At 45.9% G+C, this 15,373-nt stretch overlaps 1 protein-coding gene across 1 annotated transcript; it reads right to left on the bottom strand.

Moving 5' to 3' along the window:
* Positions 1 to 401: 401 nt before the first annotated feature.
* On the bottom strand, positions 402 to 14,379 carry KLF17 (Kruppel like factor 17). The gene is made up of 4 exons (XM_025355858.1): positions 14,249 to 14,379; positions 4,394 to 5,237; positions 3,854 to 4,092; positions 402 to 1,027 (listed from the first exon to the last, which is right to left on the bottom strand). The coding sequence occupies exons 1-3, from the start codon at positions 14,327 to 14,329 to the stop codon at positions 3,854 to 3,856; spliced, it is 1,164 nt and encodes a 387-aa protein (XP_025211643.1). The 5' UTR covers positions 14,330 to 14,379; the 3' UTR covers positions 402 to 1,027.
* Positions 14,380 to 15,373: the final 994 nt, after the last annotated feature.

Raw genomic sequence — 15,373 nt, 5'->3', positions numbered from 1 at the left:
CGTGAGCCACCGCGCCGGGCCCACTTTGTGCACTTCTAGTAACACCCCTCCTCCACTAGATTGTGATCTCCACAAGAGCAGGAGCCTGTTTTGCCCACCGTGTAGGGCACATCACACACCCTTGATCACTCTGGTCCTCTCCACATCCATTTCTTGGTGAAAATGCTAGATCACCAAGCAGACCTCTCATCCTACATTCCAATATCAAGCAATCTGGTTTGCTGACCCTACCCACGAGGCTGTGTGTGAGCCAGGTGGGCTGGGGAACAGAGACCAGCCCCGGCCCAGTGAACCCGAGATGGCCTGCTCCATGGAAGGGATCTGGTGCCCTGGTAGAAAGAAACTTTGAGTGCCCAAGACTTCAATCCCTGGGGCTAGGGAATGGGTCATAAATGAGCCCCTTCTGCCCCTGTTCTTTTAATCATGTCCACTCCCCTCACGTGGGAGCTTGGATGAAGGGCACCCGGATGTCCATCCCAGGTATACTGGGGCCACTAGTAACACAGACAAAGGCAGCAAAGCAGGACAGGGTCAGGGTAGGGGTGGGAGGGCAGGGGCAGGCACAGCCAAGGTTGTGGGGCTTCCCCAGAGGCCCAGATAGGCTTGAACCTGCAGAGGACCAGCTTCTCTTCTTGGCAGCCCTGCGTACATTCAAAAATGTTGTCTATGATCTTTCTGCCCTGCAGTGGCAGGGTGCCTTCATGCACCTCTGAATCCTTACTGTCCATGCCATAGTTTCCAGAAGATAGACATGTCCAACAGTATATGTCCAAGAAATGGGAGGTGCAGCTAGCACCCATGAGTCCTTCGGGTCTCATGGAGGCATCTCCTTGAGAAGTCTTTCTCTGACACATCCTTTAGTTAACTTCATGCTCCTCACCATGGGTCTCCACAGCCTTGGTGCGCTCAGTATTGTAGGCTCAAAAAACATTTGCTGAATGAATGCAGAACTTGAAGACTGCCTCTCCTCTGAGCAGTTGCCATGTCCAGTGTTCTCTGCCTGGAATCCTCTTCCTTCTTCATTCACCTGTTCAGTTTATTTCAAAATTTGAGGGATTACTAGGTGTTACACTCTTACTGGGCCCAGGGATTACCTGGTGATGTATTTAGCAGTCTGGGCACTGCTTCATGACAAGCCTTTCTGACCCCTCCAGTTAGGGGCTCCTCCCCATGGCCACTGTACAGAGGTGGACCTCTGAGTCCCCAGATTAAGACAGTCCCTTGAGCACAGAAACCAGCTCTGATTCATCTGTGCTTGGCACCAGCCTGGGCTCAGGAAACACCCATAGAAGGCACCATCTTCTTAGGGAAGAGACCATCTCTGGGGCAGACAGATCCTGGTTGGGATTCTAGCTCTGCACTTGATAGCTTGGTCAAGTTCCTTTCTCTCTATCAGTTTGCTAGAGTAAAACAGCCTGCCAAGTCTAGATATGAGGTTCTAAACAACCTGGCTGGTTTGCCAGGATAGTCATTATCCCCTTAACCCCAAGGGACAGCAGGGAAAGCTAGGCCACTTAATATCTGGTGCTTGGTAGTCCAGGGACCTAAGGAAGGTGGGAGGAGCAGAAGTTACAGTGAGATTCATCCTTATCTGCCCCAGTCTTAGGCCCTCCTTTCCCCCCTAGCCCTCAGTCACCTAGAAAATAGAGTCTGAAAACAAGAACTCAGTACTGGTGTTTTACTTGGAGAGGTGCAAACCCAAGGCGTTGGAAGTGAGAAAATGGAAGAAAGGCAGGAAAGAAAGGGAAGTAACCCAAGGTGATGTATTTAGCAGTCTGGGCACTGCTTCATGACAAGCCTTGCGGAGGCCACAGTAGTTGTGTCCACCAGCTACTTGGGAGGTCTCCCCATTGATGGTACTGTTTTGGAGAATTGGTGCCAGGCAGCAATTCATGAAAGGGAGGGAAAAGGGGAGAATTGATCTGCCCGAGTCTCAACTATCTCTCATTTTCCACTAGTTAAAAAAATTTTTTTATTTTTTAGATGGAGTCTTGCTCTGTCGCTCAGGCTGGAGTGCAATGGTGCAATCTCAGCTCACCACAACCTCTACCTCCTAGGTTCAAGCCATTCTCCTGCCTCAGCCTCCCGAGTAACTGGGACTACAAGCACACGCCACCATGCCCAGCTAATTTTGTATTTTTAGTAGAGACAGGGTTTCGCCATATTGGCCAGGCTAGTCTCGAACTCCTGACATTATGATCCACCTGCCTTGGCCTCCCAAAGCATTGGGATTACAAGCATGAGCCACCGCACCCGGCCTCAAATTTTATCCCATGAATACTAACTCCCAGTCAGACACCGTGGCTTATGCCTGTAATCCCAGCATTTTGGGAGGCTGAGGCGGGTGGGCCGTTTGAGGTCAGGAGTTTGAGATTAGCCTGGCCAACATGGTGAAATCCTGTCTCTACAAAAAATACAAAAATTAGCCGGGCGTGGTGGCGTGTGTTTGTAATCCCATCTATCCCGGTTCTTCTGCCTCAGGAGAATCATTTGAACCTAGGAGGCAGAGGTTGCAGTGAGCTGAGATTGCACCACTGCACTCCAGCCATGGTGACAGAGCAAGACTCTGTCTCAAATAAATAAATAAATTTCCCCATACTTCTAAGTTTGCTAGCAGCAACTTGGGATGCCAGATCCCATGCCCTATGCTAGGGCATTCCATCCAAGCCTGTGAAATGGTGGGAAGAAACAGAAACTCTGGGTATGTGGCCAGTGAGTGCCAGGGAGAATCTGATGCCATATGTGCCATGTCCAATATAGTCCAAAACTAGTTTTTTCATTTTCTGGAAGAAGAAACAAGACATAGCGATCCAAGAACTTTCCCAAGGTCACAAGGATATTAAGTGGCAAATTCAGGATTTAAAAATAGTCTGGCTCTGGAAACTGGATTTTATGTAGCAAGCGAAGGAGTCATTAAAGGGTTTTAAGCTGGAGAGCGACAAGAAATCAAGAGCTTTTAAGGCCGGGCGCGGTGGCTCAAGCCTGTAATCCCAGCACTTTGGGAGGCCGAGACGGGCAGATCACAAGGTCAGGAGATTGAGACCATCCTGGCTAACATGGTGAAACCCCGTCTCTACTAAAAATACAAAAAACTAGCCGGGCGAGGTGGCGGGCGCCTGTAGTCCCAGCTACTCGGGAGGCTGAGGCAGGAGAATGGCGTAAACCCGGGTGGCGGAGCTTGCAGTGAGCTGAGATCCGGCCACTGCACTCCAGCCTGGGCAACAGAGCAAGACTCCATCTCAAAAAAAAAAAAAAAAAAAGAAATCAAGAGCTTTTAAATGAAGCTCCCAATCTCTACTGTACTCCACATTCCCATCTGACTAAACTCCAGCAGAAGCAGGTGGCCCCAGAGAGGTTAACAGCATCCAAGACAAGGTTTGAGGAGTCTCTAACTGGCTGCAGAACTTCGTGTGGGCTTCAACACTGACCCATAATCTTCCTATCTTCATCTAATCCTACACCTACTGAAGAGAAGATCTAGCCAGAGGCAGGTAAGATCTGTGTAGAAAAGCCAGAATGAGGCTGGCTGTGGTGGCTCATGCCTGTAATCCCAGCGCTTTGGGAGGCCGAGGTGGGCAGATTACGAGGTCAGGAGATTGAGACCATCCTGGCTAACACGGTGAAACCCTGTCTCTCCTAAAAATACAAAAAATTACCCAGGCATGGTGGCACGTGCCTGTAGTCCCAGCTACTCGGGAGGCTGAGATAGGAAAATCACTTGAACCTGGGAGGTGGAGGGTACAGTGAACCAGATCACGCCACTGCACTCCAGCCTGGGAGACAGAGTGAGACTCCATCTCCAAAAAAAAAGAAAAAAAAAAGGAAAAAGCCAGAATGAGGAGAGGAGACTGACCTAAGGACCAGCAGCAGGAGGACCGTCCTGCTCTCTACTGTTGGTCTGTGGGTCTGAGGGTCCTGGCCGATGAGTTTTCTGGTGTTGCTTGAGATGGTCAGACCTCATGAACTCCCGGCTGCACTGATCACACTTATATGGTCGATATCTAGTGTGTACCCGTGTATGTCGTCTCAGCTCATCAGAACGGAAGAAAGACCACGGACAACTTTCCCAGTTGCAAGAATAGGGCCTCTCACCTGGGAATGACAAGGGAGAGATGGAATTTAGAATAGAGTAGGAAGGAAGGGGTCCGACTCTGTGAGGCAGAGCAGTCCAGGTTGAGGATTCAAAAGGGAAGGTCCAGGGAACCAGGGAGCGGCAACATAATCAGGAGTGCCCACCCCAGTCCTCCTGTATGGCAAGTCGGGGAGCCAGTCTAGCTTAGTTCCAAGCTTGGAAGAGGAAAGGCTCATCCCAAACAATTACCCACCAGTGTCCCAGGACAAATTGAAAGCCCAGAGACTCCTCCATCCCCACCCCACCTGATACCTCCTTCACCTGTGTGCTTGCGCTGGTGGCTCACCAGGTGGGAGCGTTTGGTATAAGCTTTTCCACAGTTCTCGTAGTTGCAGCGGTAAGGCCTTGCCTCCAAGGAGCCCCCTCTACCAGTCCTTTCCTGAGGCCTGGAGTTCTTCTCTGCTGTCTGTGGAGCAGGTCTGGGCTGCTCTGGTAGAAATGGGTCTTCTTGAGAGTGCGGCTGAGTTACAAGAGAGTCCTGAGACCCTAAAGCCAGCAATGACTGGGGCTCAGCTGGAGGCATCCCAAGGTCATGGGCATCTTGTGGGGGCAACATCTGAGCCATGGATGGGAGCACTGCCTGGGCCTCAGTGGAAGGCATGGTCGGGCCTAACAATGTTTCTTCAGAAGGCACTGTCGAGAGGCCAGGGTAAGGCATTGGAGGGTTCCCAACGTGGGACATCATTGGGATTCCAGTGGAAGCCGAGACTGGCAGCCCATTGGGGGGCATCCTTAGATTCCCGCTGAAGGGCCTGGCCACCCTTGGAATATTGGGCTCTCCTATGGGCATTAGTTGGGGCCCACTGAAAATCATCATCTCTTGCTGAGGGGGAGACACTCTCTGACAGTAAATCATCTGGGAAGGAGTGAGAGTCGCTTGGGGGCAGTAGCTCACACCACGCTCAGGCAGTGGCATACTGAACTGTGGCCCTCCTTCATCCATATTCTGCCTCGGCGCCTCAACAGACACCAAGGGGGACCTCAGCATCTCTGTACTGTGAGGAAAGTGCTGAATGCTTGGTAGGCCTTGGTTCCAAGAGGCGTGCACTCCAGAGCTTCCAGAAGATGAGGACATGTTCAAGATGGGCGCTGAGTTCTCGTTATCCTTGGGGAGAAAGAGTCAGGTGATTTTTGCTCAAATTCCAGTTCCACATGTCCCTCCTCTTCATTCCCAGACCCCATCCTAATCCATGCGGTCTGGCTAATACAAGCCCCATAGAAGCCTAGCCGTAACTCATGCCACTTTCTCTTAGACATGTTTTTGGTTTTTATTTCACACAAAGCAACAAAGAGAACAAATAAAACAGTCCATAACCTACACCTTCAGCAAAACTCTGAGAAAATGTTCAGACTCCAATTTATTTTTTTCTTTTTTTTTGAGACAGTTTCATTCTTGTTGCCCAGACTGGAGTGCAATGGCGCGATCTCGGCTCACCACAACCTCTGTCTTCTGGGTTCAAGTGATTCTCCTGCCTCAGCCTCCTGAGTAGCTGGGATTACAGGCATGCACCACCACGCCCGATTAATTTTGTATTTTTAGTAGAGACGGGGTTTCTCCATGTTGGTCAGGCTGATCTCGAACTCCTGATCTCAGGTGATCTGCCTGCCTCAGCCTCCCAAAGTGCTGGGATTACAGGCGTGAGCCACCGTGCCTGGCCCAAATTCCAAATTATACATAAGTGTGAAAGTGAAAGAACATCCTAAACCAGCAGAACGGGTGCAGAAAGCCACAAAGATAGAAGGAATTGGGGCTGCAGATGGGTCTTGGCTTTAGCAAAACTTAGACATCATCTGCAAGTATTTGCCTATGGAAGAGCATCTGCCCTGAGTGGGAACTGCCTGGGCAGGTCGGAGATCAAGCATTGGTGGAGATATGGGGAAAAGGCAGATATGAAAAAAACACTTCTTAAAAAAAGGGATGGCGGTTGTCTGGAAGTCAGGGGCAGTATCCCTCGATGACTGACTTACATGAAGGGTAGGAAAGAGATTGGTGGTAGAAGGTCTTAAAATAGGATAGGAGCCAAGAACCATGTTTTTAAAAACTGTCAGTAGGCCAGGCACGGCGGCTCACAACTGTGTAATCCCAGCACTTTGGGAGGCCAAGGCAGGTGGATTGCTTGAGCTCAGAAATTTCAAAAACAAAAACAAAACCAGCTAGGTATGGTGGCGTGTGCCTGTAGTCCCAGCTACTTGAGAGGCTGAGGCAGGAGAATTACTTGAGTCCAGGAGGCAGAGGTTGCAGTGAGCTGAGATTGCGCCACTGTACTCCAGCCTGTGCTGACAGAGTGAGACCCTGTCTCAACAAGACAAGCAACAAACAACAACAACAACAAAATCCATTATTGTAGCAATAGAAGAGGGAGCTGTTTAGTTAAGAAACGAATAAAGCTACCCCATCATCTCCTATTCAGTCTTCAATTGGGATGGTCCAGAAAAGAACAATCCATTCAAATATGACAACCAAAAGAGAAGTTTAAAATAGGTTATCCATACAAGATACTAAACCATCAAGAAAGAAATTGAAGATTGCAATTAAAAAAAAATCACCAGAAAATTACTGCTACAAATCAAGAGAAAATGTAACAACATTCAAACACAAGAAAGAGAAGAAAAGAGAAGAGAAGAGAAGAAAAGAGAAGAGAAGAGAAGAGAAGAGAAGAGAAGAGAAGAGAAGAGAGGAGAAGACTCACCAAGGTGGGCAGATTACTTGAGGTCAGGAGTTCAAAGAAGGAAGGAAGGAAGAAAAGAAGGAAGGGTGGGAGGAAAGAAGGCAAAACTTGAAGCAATTACAACTTTTGCAGCAATTATAGGAACATCACAGGTCAGAAATAGGGAAATTCAAAACAAAACATCCAGACAACAGGATAGGAGTTATATTAGAGAGTAGGAAATGGGGAAAGATAAGAAAGAGACACTGGATGGGCTTCTATTTCTTGACCTGAATGACAGTTTCACAGGTTTTACTTTGTAACAGTTCATTACTTTGTAGAAGCTGTACTTACATTCACTTTTCTGTTTGGGTGTTATTTTTAGCAATATGGTTTAAAATAAGTTAGTATTGCTGGGCACAGTGGCTCATGCCTATGATCCTAGATCCTTGGGAGGCCCAGGTGGAAGGATCGCTTGAGTCTAGGAGTTCAAGACAAGCCTGAGCAACATAGGGAATCCTCATCTCTACAAAGAACAAAAAACTAGCCAGGCATGGTAGCATGTGCCCGTGGTCCCAGCCACTCAGGTAACTGAAGTGGAAAGGATCACTTGAGCCTGGGAAGTCGAAGCTGCAGCGAGCTGTGATCGCATCACTGCGGTCCGGCCTAGGTGACAGAGTGAGGCCCCATTTCAAAAAAAATAATAATAATAATGCTAAATTTAAATAGGCAATATTCTAAACAAATTCACAGTGTAAAAAAATATATATATATTTTAGCTCTGTCCAGTAAAATAGCCCATCGAAGCAACTGTGACTCTAATAACAATGCATGCCTCTAGAACCTAGACTTGTCTCTAATTCTATTCCTTGCTAGAAGTTAGACCAAGAATTTCCTGACTCCAAGACTGGGAAAAGAAAGTTTAAGGGAGGCTGGTACATTTCGTGCCTGAAAATAAGAGAGCTTTCAAAGATTAGGACTGGGTCAAAAGGAGACAGGAAGTGATATCAAGGAAGATGGCAGGGTAGGAAGCACCAGGAACATGTATCCCCAGCAAGGTAACTATCGCACTGGTAGCATTTGCCTGTTACAAGCTTTTTGGAATGGTGCAGGGTTTTAAGGCTTGTACCTTCCAAGGGAAGGCTTTGAAAGTAAATTGCAGTTAATTTTGGTCAACCTAAATTCTTAGGTAGGTATTAACTCCCCATACACACCCCATGTTCCTGGAGCAACTTGCACGAGCCAGAGTGGGCAATAAAAACCTTGTCCTCCAACTATTGGGGATCTATGTCCTGATTGTTATTTGCTGTTTCTGATTATGAGATGCAGACAGAGGTAGGCAGCCATTGTGGCAACTCAACCCCCAATGTTACAACCCCCACCCCTTCCCACTGAAGAGACTTCCAGATATGAATACAAACATCCAAGAAGCTCAACAAAATTCAAGTAGGATAAACTCACAGACCTATACCAAGAAACATTATAATAAAACGGTTGAGGCCAGGCGCGGTGGCTCATGCCTGTAATTCCAACACTTTTGGAGGCTGAGGCAGGTGGATCACTTGAGGTCAGAAGTTCAAGGCCAGCTGGCCAACATGGTGAAACCCCGTCTCAACTAAAAATACAAAAATTAGCTAGGTGTGGTGGCAGGTGCCTGTAATCCCAGCTACTCGGGAGGCTGAGGCAGGAGAATCGCTTGAGCCCAGGAGGCGGAGATTGCAGTGAGCCAAGATCCTGCTATTGCATTCCAGAGAGCGAGACCCTGTCTCAAAAATAAAAAATAAAAATAAAACGTTGAAAACCCAAGACAAAGAGAATCTTGAAAATAGCAAGAGAAGTGACTCATCGCTTATAGGGGATCCCACAAATTACCTGTAGTTCTTTAATCAAAAACCTTGGACACTAAGACCATGGGTTGATATATTCAAAGTACTAAAGGAAAAAAAATAACTATCAACCATCCTATATATGGCAAAACTGTCTTTCCAAAATGAGGAAGAAATTAGACATTCCAAGATAGGCAAAAGCTGAGAGACCATTACCACTAGATATGTCCTGCAAGAAACGCTAATTGCAGTCCTTCAGGTTGAAATGAAACAATGCTAGACAGTAGCTTGAAGCCATGTGAAGAAATCCGTCATAAGAAAAATTTCTGATAAGGGTAAATATATGGACAATGATAAAAGTGAGTGTTATTTTAACTTTGATATATAACTCCACTTTTTGTTTTCTACATGATTTAAAAGAATGCATAAAATTTATAATTTTATTTTTTGACATACGATGCATAAAAATGTCATTTTGTGAGATCAGTAACTGAAAAGAGGTGGGAATGGAGCTATACGGAAGCAGTTTTTATGTGCTATTAGAGTTAATCTGGTATAAATTCAAATTAGAATGTTATAAGTAGGATGTCAAATGTATTCCCCATGGCAACCACAAAGAAAATAGCTACAGAATATATGCAAAAGGGGCCGGGCACAGCAGCTCACGCCTGTAATCTCAGCACTTTGGGAGACCGAGGTGGGTGGATCACTTGAGATCAGGAGTTCGAGACCAGCCTGGCCAACATGGTAAAACCCCATCTCTACTAAAAATATAAAAATTAGCTGAGCATGGTGGCACATGCCTGTAGTCTCAGCTACTTGGGAGGCTGAGGCAGGAGAATCGCTTGAACCGGGAGGTGGAGGTTGCAGTCAGCTGAGATCCAGCCACTGCACTCCAGCCTGGGCAATACAGTGAGACTCTGTCTCAAAAATAAAATAAAATAAAATAAAATAAAATAAAATATATATATACACACACACACACACACACACGGAAATTGTGTTATAAGGAAATGTAAGTTTCACTATAAAAAAAATCAATTAAACAAAAAGACAATGCTGGAAATGAGGAAAAAAATGGCAGAATTAAATCCTTCCTTGCAAGTACAATACTTTGGAAAGTAAATGGATAATAATTTCCAAAAGACAGATATTGGTAGAATGGATTAAAAATGGATAGTAGATCACAAATTAAGTCTCAATAGATTTTAAAAGTAAGATATTTTTTCTCTTGCCGCTTTTAGAAAAAAAGCAAAAAAAAAACAAAAAAGGTATCATAAGGTATCATACAAAGAATATTCTCTGACCCACAACCAGATAAACTAGAAAATTTACAAATCTCTGGAAATTAAACAGCACTCTCTGAAACAATCAATGGGGCAAATAAAAAAACCACAATGAAAATTAGAAAATACTTAGAGACCAATAAAAATGAAAACATAGCTACCAAATCTTATGGGATACAGCAAAAGCAGTGGTAAGGGGAAAATCTACTGGTTTAAATGCTTACAATAAAAAAGATCTCAAACCAACAACCTAACTTTATACCTTAAGGAACTAGAAAAATACACTAAACCCCAAACCAGCAGAAGGAAGGAATGAGAAAAATCAATGAAACTAAGTTCTTAGGAAAGATTAACAACATTGTGAAACATTTAGCTAGATCAACTAAGGAAAAAGAAAAAGCTCAAATGATTAAATATGAGAAATGAAATTGGAGACATTATAATACAGTACTGTGAAAAATTGCACACCAACAAATTGGATAACCTGGATAAAATGGACAAATTCCTAGAAATACAAAACCTATCAAGACTATCACAGGTTGAGCATTTTGAGACTATGAAGCAGGTGGATCGCTTGAGGCCCAGAGTTCAAGACCAGCCCGGGCAACATGGTGAGACCCCCATCGCTACAAAAAAAATTAAAAATTGCCAGGTGTGGTGGCAAGTGTCTGTAGTCCCAGCTACTCCAGAGGCTGAGATGTGAGTGGTGCAATCAATCATGGCTCATTTTGAGCTGGAATACAGTGGTATGATCATGGCTCACTGCAGCCTCAAGTGACAAAAGCTGGGCTCTTATCCTAACTTTGAACATTACTAATTGAAGTGATTAAATTAAGCATTTATTCTGCCTCTAAAAGAAAAAAAATTTCAAAATTACCAAATGATTGCAGTTAAATATTAATTCCTACTTTACAGAAGAATACAAACTAATAAATGTAGAATGAATGGTGGAATTACAAAATTTATTTTTCTGCCAGGTCCAGTGACTTACGCCTGTAATCCTAGCACTTTGGGAGGCCGAGGGGGGTGGATCACTTGAGGTCAGGAGTTCAAGACCAGCCTGGCCAATATGGCAAAACCCTGTCTCTACTAAAAATACAAAAAATTAGCCGGGCGTGGTAGTGCATGCCTGTAATCCCAGCTGCTCGGGAGGCTGAGGCACGAGAATCGCTTGAATCTGGGAGGCAGAAGTTGCAGTGAGCCAAGATCGTGCCACTGCACTCCAGCCTGGGGGAGAGAGTGAGACTCTGTCTCAAAAAAGAAAAGAAAAGAAAAGAAAAGAAAAGAAAAGAAAAGAAAAGAAAAGAAAAGAAAAGAAAAGGAAAATTTAAAAAAAAAAAAAAGGGAAAAGAAAATGTATTTTGCCACCCCTAAGGAAATTTAATTGAGGAAAAATTTAAATGTGGTGTTAAAACCAGTAGATGAATGGCTGGTAGGGAACTGGACATTGGATACACACAAAGCAGAATCACACAGATTACTTTCCGACCGCAAGGTAAATATCAACAGAGAGATCAATGAAGCTTTTCACTACCTTAATACAAGCATCACCAAATGGTAGCCAGGTGTGTCTCCTGATGTTATGCAGGATAAAACCTGCATGAGGCATGAGGCACTCTTGCCAAAAATCTTGAATCCAGTTAAGCTGTAAGTTCTAATCATAACTTAAGGTAATACAAGTGATAGAAGATAAAGCTAAATGCTATCATGAGGAAGCAATCTGATATATCTGAAAGGAACATTCTATAAGACAAAAGTCAGCATCATGAAAAACTGAATCCCAATCATGAAAAAATAAAACTATTCTAATTTCAGAGACTCAAGGGACATAATCACCAGATACAGTGTATGGTCTTAAATTCTGGTTTGGACATACCAGCTACGAAGTACATTTTAGGAATAGCTAGGGGCATTTGAATAAGGCTTGCATCTAAGATGATTTAAAGGAATTATCAGCTGGGCGTGGCGGCTCGCTCCTGTAATCCCAGCACTTTGGGAGGCTGAGGCGGGTAAATCACTTGAGGGCAGAAGATTGAGACCAGCCTGACAAACACAGCAAAACCTCTCTACTGAAAATACAAAAAATTAGCTGGGTGGAGTGGCACACGCCTATAATCCCAGCTACTTGGGGGGAGGCTGAGGCACCAGAATTGCTTGAACCAGGGAAGCTGAGGTTGCAGTGAGCCGAGATGGCGCCACTGCACCCCAGCCTGGACAACAGTGCCAAGACCCTGTCTCAAAAAAAAATGTATATATATATAGATATATACACATATACATATATATACACACAATTTTGATACATTTGATTATGTGGTTTTGGCTATAGAGGAAAATGTTCTTTTTTAAAAAAAACTCTAGAAGAGTTGGGAAGATCTTGTTTTATTTTTAATTTAAATAATTTTAGAGACAGGATCTCATTATGTTGCCCAGGCTGGAGTGCAGTGGCTATTCACAAGCGTGATTGCGGTGCACCACAGCCTAAAACTCCTGAGCTCAAACAATCCTTCTGCTTCAGCCTCCTGGGCCACTGGGACTACAGGTGTGAGCCACCGTGCCTGGCCTTATCAGTTTTATTTACCACTATATGCTCAGCAACTAGCATAAGACAGACATATAATAGGAACTAGGTAAATGACTATTGGGTGGGCACCTCTGGGGTGCTCAGCCTGTCTTCCCTAACTCTCAGCAATGGCTCTCTCATTTTCCCAGTCCTTCATGGCCAATTAAGTTGTCTAAACATGCCTTCACCACTACTTTGCCTTATGATTCTCCCAAATTTGCTCTGGCCTCCATCTCTCCACAAAGCCAGCTTGCATAAAGGTCACCACTGACAACTTCCATCCCACTATGACCAAGCAGCACTTTCCAGACTCCTGGCTTGACCTCTCAGTTTATATGACCACTGGCCACACCCTTCCTATAATGCTTCCCTTGGCCTCTCACACGCATGGACACACTTTCCGACCTTTTCTCCTTCCTTTCTCTCAGACCCCCTCCTTCACAGTCTCTTTTGCAGATTTCTCTTCCTCTACTCTCTCTGGGCAAGCTTCCCCATGCCAGTGGATCTGTTTCTGTTTACAGTCCAACTATTCCTAAATCTATGGCTCTGGCGAAGATGGCTCCTGCATTTTCCAGCTAGCTATTGTTTGGGTCTTTTTGGATGGCCCACGGGTTCTTCCAATGGACTGTGTCCAAAATTCACTATCATCTTTGCCCACCTCCCCCAAACAACGGATTAACCTAGTCCTTCTCACCCTTCTTGCTCAGAAAATATCACTGCTGTCACTCAATTGTGCAAGCAAGAAATCTCTTACTCTAGATGTCTCCCTCACCACTTGGGAGCAATGACTGTGATCCCTGCCTCCAAAACATCTCCACAATCTATGATACATCTAGCTTCTCCATCTCCACTCTCACTTCTCTAGGTAGGCCGCCATTTGAATTCTCACCTGGATTATCACAAAAGCTTTCTAACTATTGCCTTGAATCCAGCCCACATCCACCAGGACACTCCTTTGAAAATGCAAATCTAATTGAGACAGACTATGTTTAAACTCATCAATGGCTTCCCACTGCTCTTGGAATAAACAAGCCCTGAATGATCTCAATGTGTCCCTGGGGCCACCCTCCCATCACTGTCTAGGCCCTGGTCTTTCAGTTCCTCCTAAGAGGAAGCATACAGCCTGTGGTCTTAGACCGTGGAACCCTTCACCTGACCGGTTCTCTAGTTCCAGAACAGAGTCTCAGCTGTCATTAAGCCTCCCAAATCGGGTCAAACACCTCTGGTATCTGCTCCCATGTGCCCCCGACTTCTCCTTCATGTAACGCCGTACAATTCCAATCATTCAGCTAACGATTTATTAATAAAATTTTATATATATCTGTTTCATGGTAAATTCATCATTGTATTTCCACGGTCTGGAAAAAGCCTACCACTTAGTAGCGCTCCAATTAACTTTTTTTTTTTTCCTGTCATTTTCTGCTCACTTCCTAACTTGGTCTTTGCTGTCCTGCCTACTCAAGTCCCTCGCCAGAAAGTTGCCTGGAACCCTCTTACCCCCGATGCACCCAACACAAGCTCTACTGCTGGGCGAACATTATTGGAATAAACGACGTATGATTTACACCCTCAATCTCACAACCCTCCCTTTCCAGTCCCTCCCCAATCTCGCATCCCTCCCTTTGCAGCCCCTCCCCAATCTCCCATTCCTTCCTTTGCAACCCCTCCCCTCGGATTTCCACCCCTCGGGTTTCTGCTTCCCTCTGCCTCCCTTCTCCTACACTGCCTCCTCTCCCCGCCGCCCCCTAGCCTGGGCCCGCCCCCGGCCTGCCAGGAGCTGACACCTGACTCACCTGGGCAGCCTGGTGCGCCACCTGCCATCGGCTCAGCTCCCCAGCCTCCTGTTCCATCTCAGCCTGCGGTCGGTTGTACATGAAGACTGGGTGGGGTCTAGACTCTACTGAACAGACAGGAAACCAGCCACCACGGCGTCGCAGGCGGGTATCGGGACGTCGCCACGCCACAATCACCTTCTATTTACCTATTTACAGCTGCGCCAGGGGGCGGAGTCAGCCCCACCCGTCCCGCCCTGCGCCGCCCCCGCAGCCCTGCCCTAGGCTGCCCACCCCAACCAAGGCGGCATCACGGACAGCCACCTTAGGCCTTGAACGCTTCCTAAAGGAAGTTGGTCCGCCCACCGAACCCACCCATTCCACCCTTCAGTCTGAGCAACTGTTTCACCCAAGTAGGGGCTGAGGACCCCCAGGTCTCAGACTCCAGCCAGGAGGAGGCTGGAGAGAGAGGCAAGGCTGGGTGTAGGGCGTCTGCCGACAGGAGAGCCTCCACCAGCACTCTATCAGGTCGGGAGCTGCCATAAGCTTTGGGAGGGCTGGAGCTTTTCTGCTACAGTCTGTGCACCTCTGTCCCTTGGCTGTACGAACTGAAGACTGCGAGCTTCATGGCACAATCTATTTATTCCACAGTGTTTACTGAGTGCCTAGTGTGTGTTGGGCATTGGTCTCTGAACTAGGGGTAAAATGGTGAACAGGACAGAACAAAGTCCTTGCTGTCAATTTCCATTTTACATGGGCAGACAAGAAATGAGTAATAAAGTTGTTAACTATTATAACTTTAGATGGTGGTGAGTGCTATGGAAAACCAAAAGACAAATGTGAGCTGAAAACGAAATGCCTGAAAGGAGCCAGCCATAGGAAGATTGAAAGGCTCTAAGGCAAGAAAGAGCCCGACAGTGCTACAAGGAAATTGAAGGCAGGGTGACCACAGTGATACCGCATGGGCAGTGACACGAGGACAGAGGGATAGGGCCTTGAAGACAGTAGAAAGGAGTTTGGATTTTATTCTGGAACTTGATATGATCTGATACATGTTTTTAAAATAAGCCATTTGGCTCCTTATGGATTATAAAGGGCCAGAGGGGTGCAGAGACACCAGTTAGAAATCTAAAGGAGCTGTGGCTG

The sequence above is a fragment of the Theropithecus gelada genome, chromosome 1 (assembly GCF_003255815.1).
Source record: "Theropithecus gelada isolate Dixy chromosome 1, Tgel_1.0, whole genome shotgun sequence".
Classification (NCBI taxonomy): domain Eukaryota; kingdom Metazoa; phylum Chordata; class Mammalia; order Primates; family Cercopithecidae; genus Theropithecus; species Theropithecus gelada.
This window is presented reverse-complemented; position numbering and strand designations above follow the sequence as displayed.

What these genes read in the sequence shown, in the direction of transcription:
- KLF17 (XM_025355858.1), bottom strand. Translation starts at nt 14,329, where the DNA reads ATGTACAACCGACCGCAGGCTGAGATGGAACAGGAGGCTGGGGAGCTG. An exon ending in TGGCGCACCAGGCTGCCCAG is followed by an intron (nt 5,238 to 14,248) that starts GTGAGTCAGGTG and finishes TTTCTCCCCAAG; the next exon opens with GATAACGAGAACTCAGCGCC. An exon ending in CCACCAGCGCAAGCACACAG is followed by an intron (nt 4,093 to 4,393) that starts GTGAAGGAGGTA and finishes TGTCATTCCCAG; the next exon opens with GTGAGAGGCCCTATTCTTGC.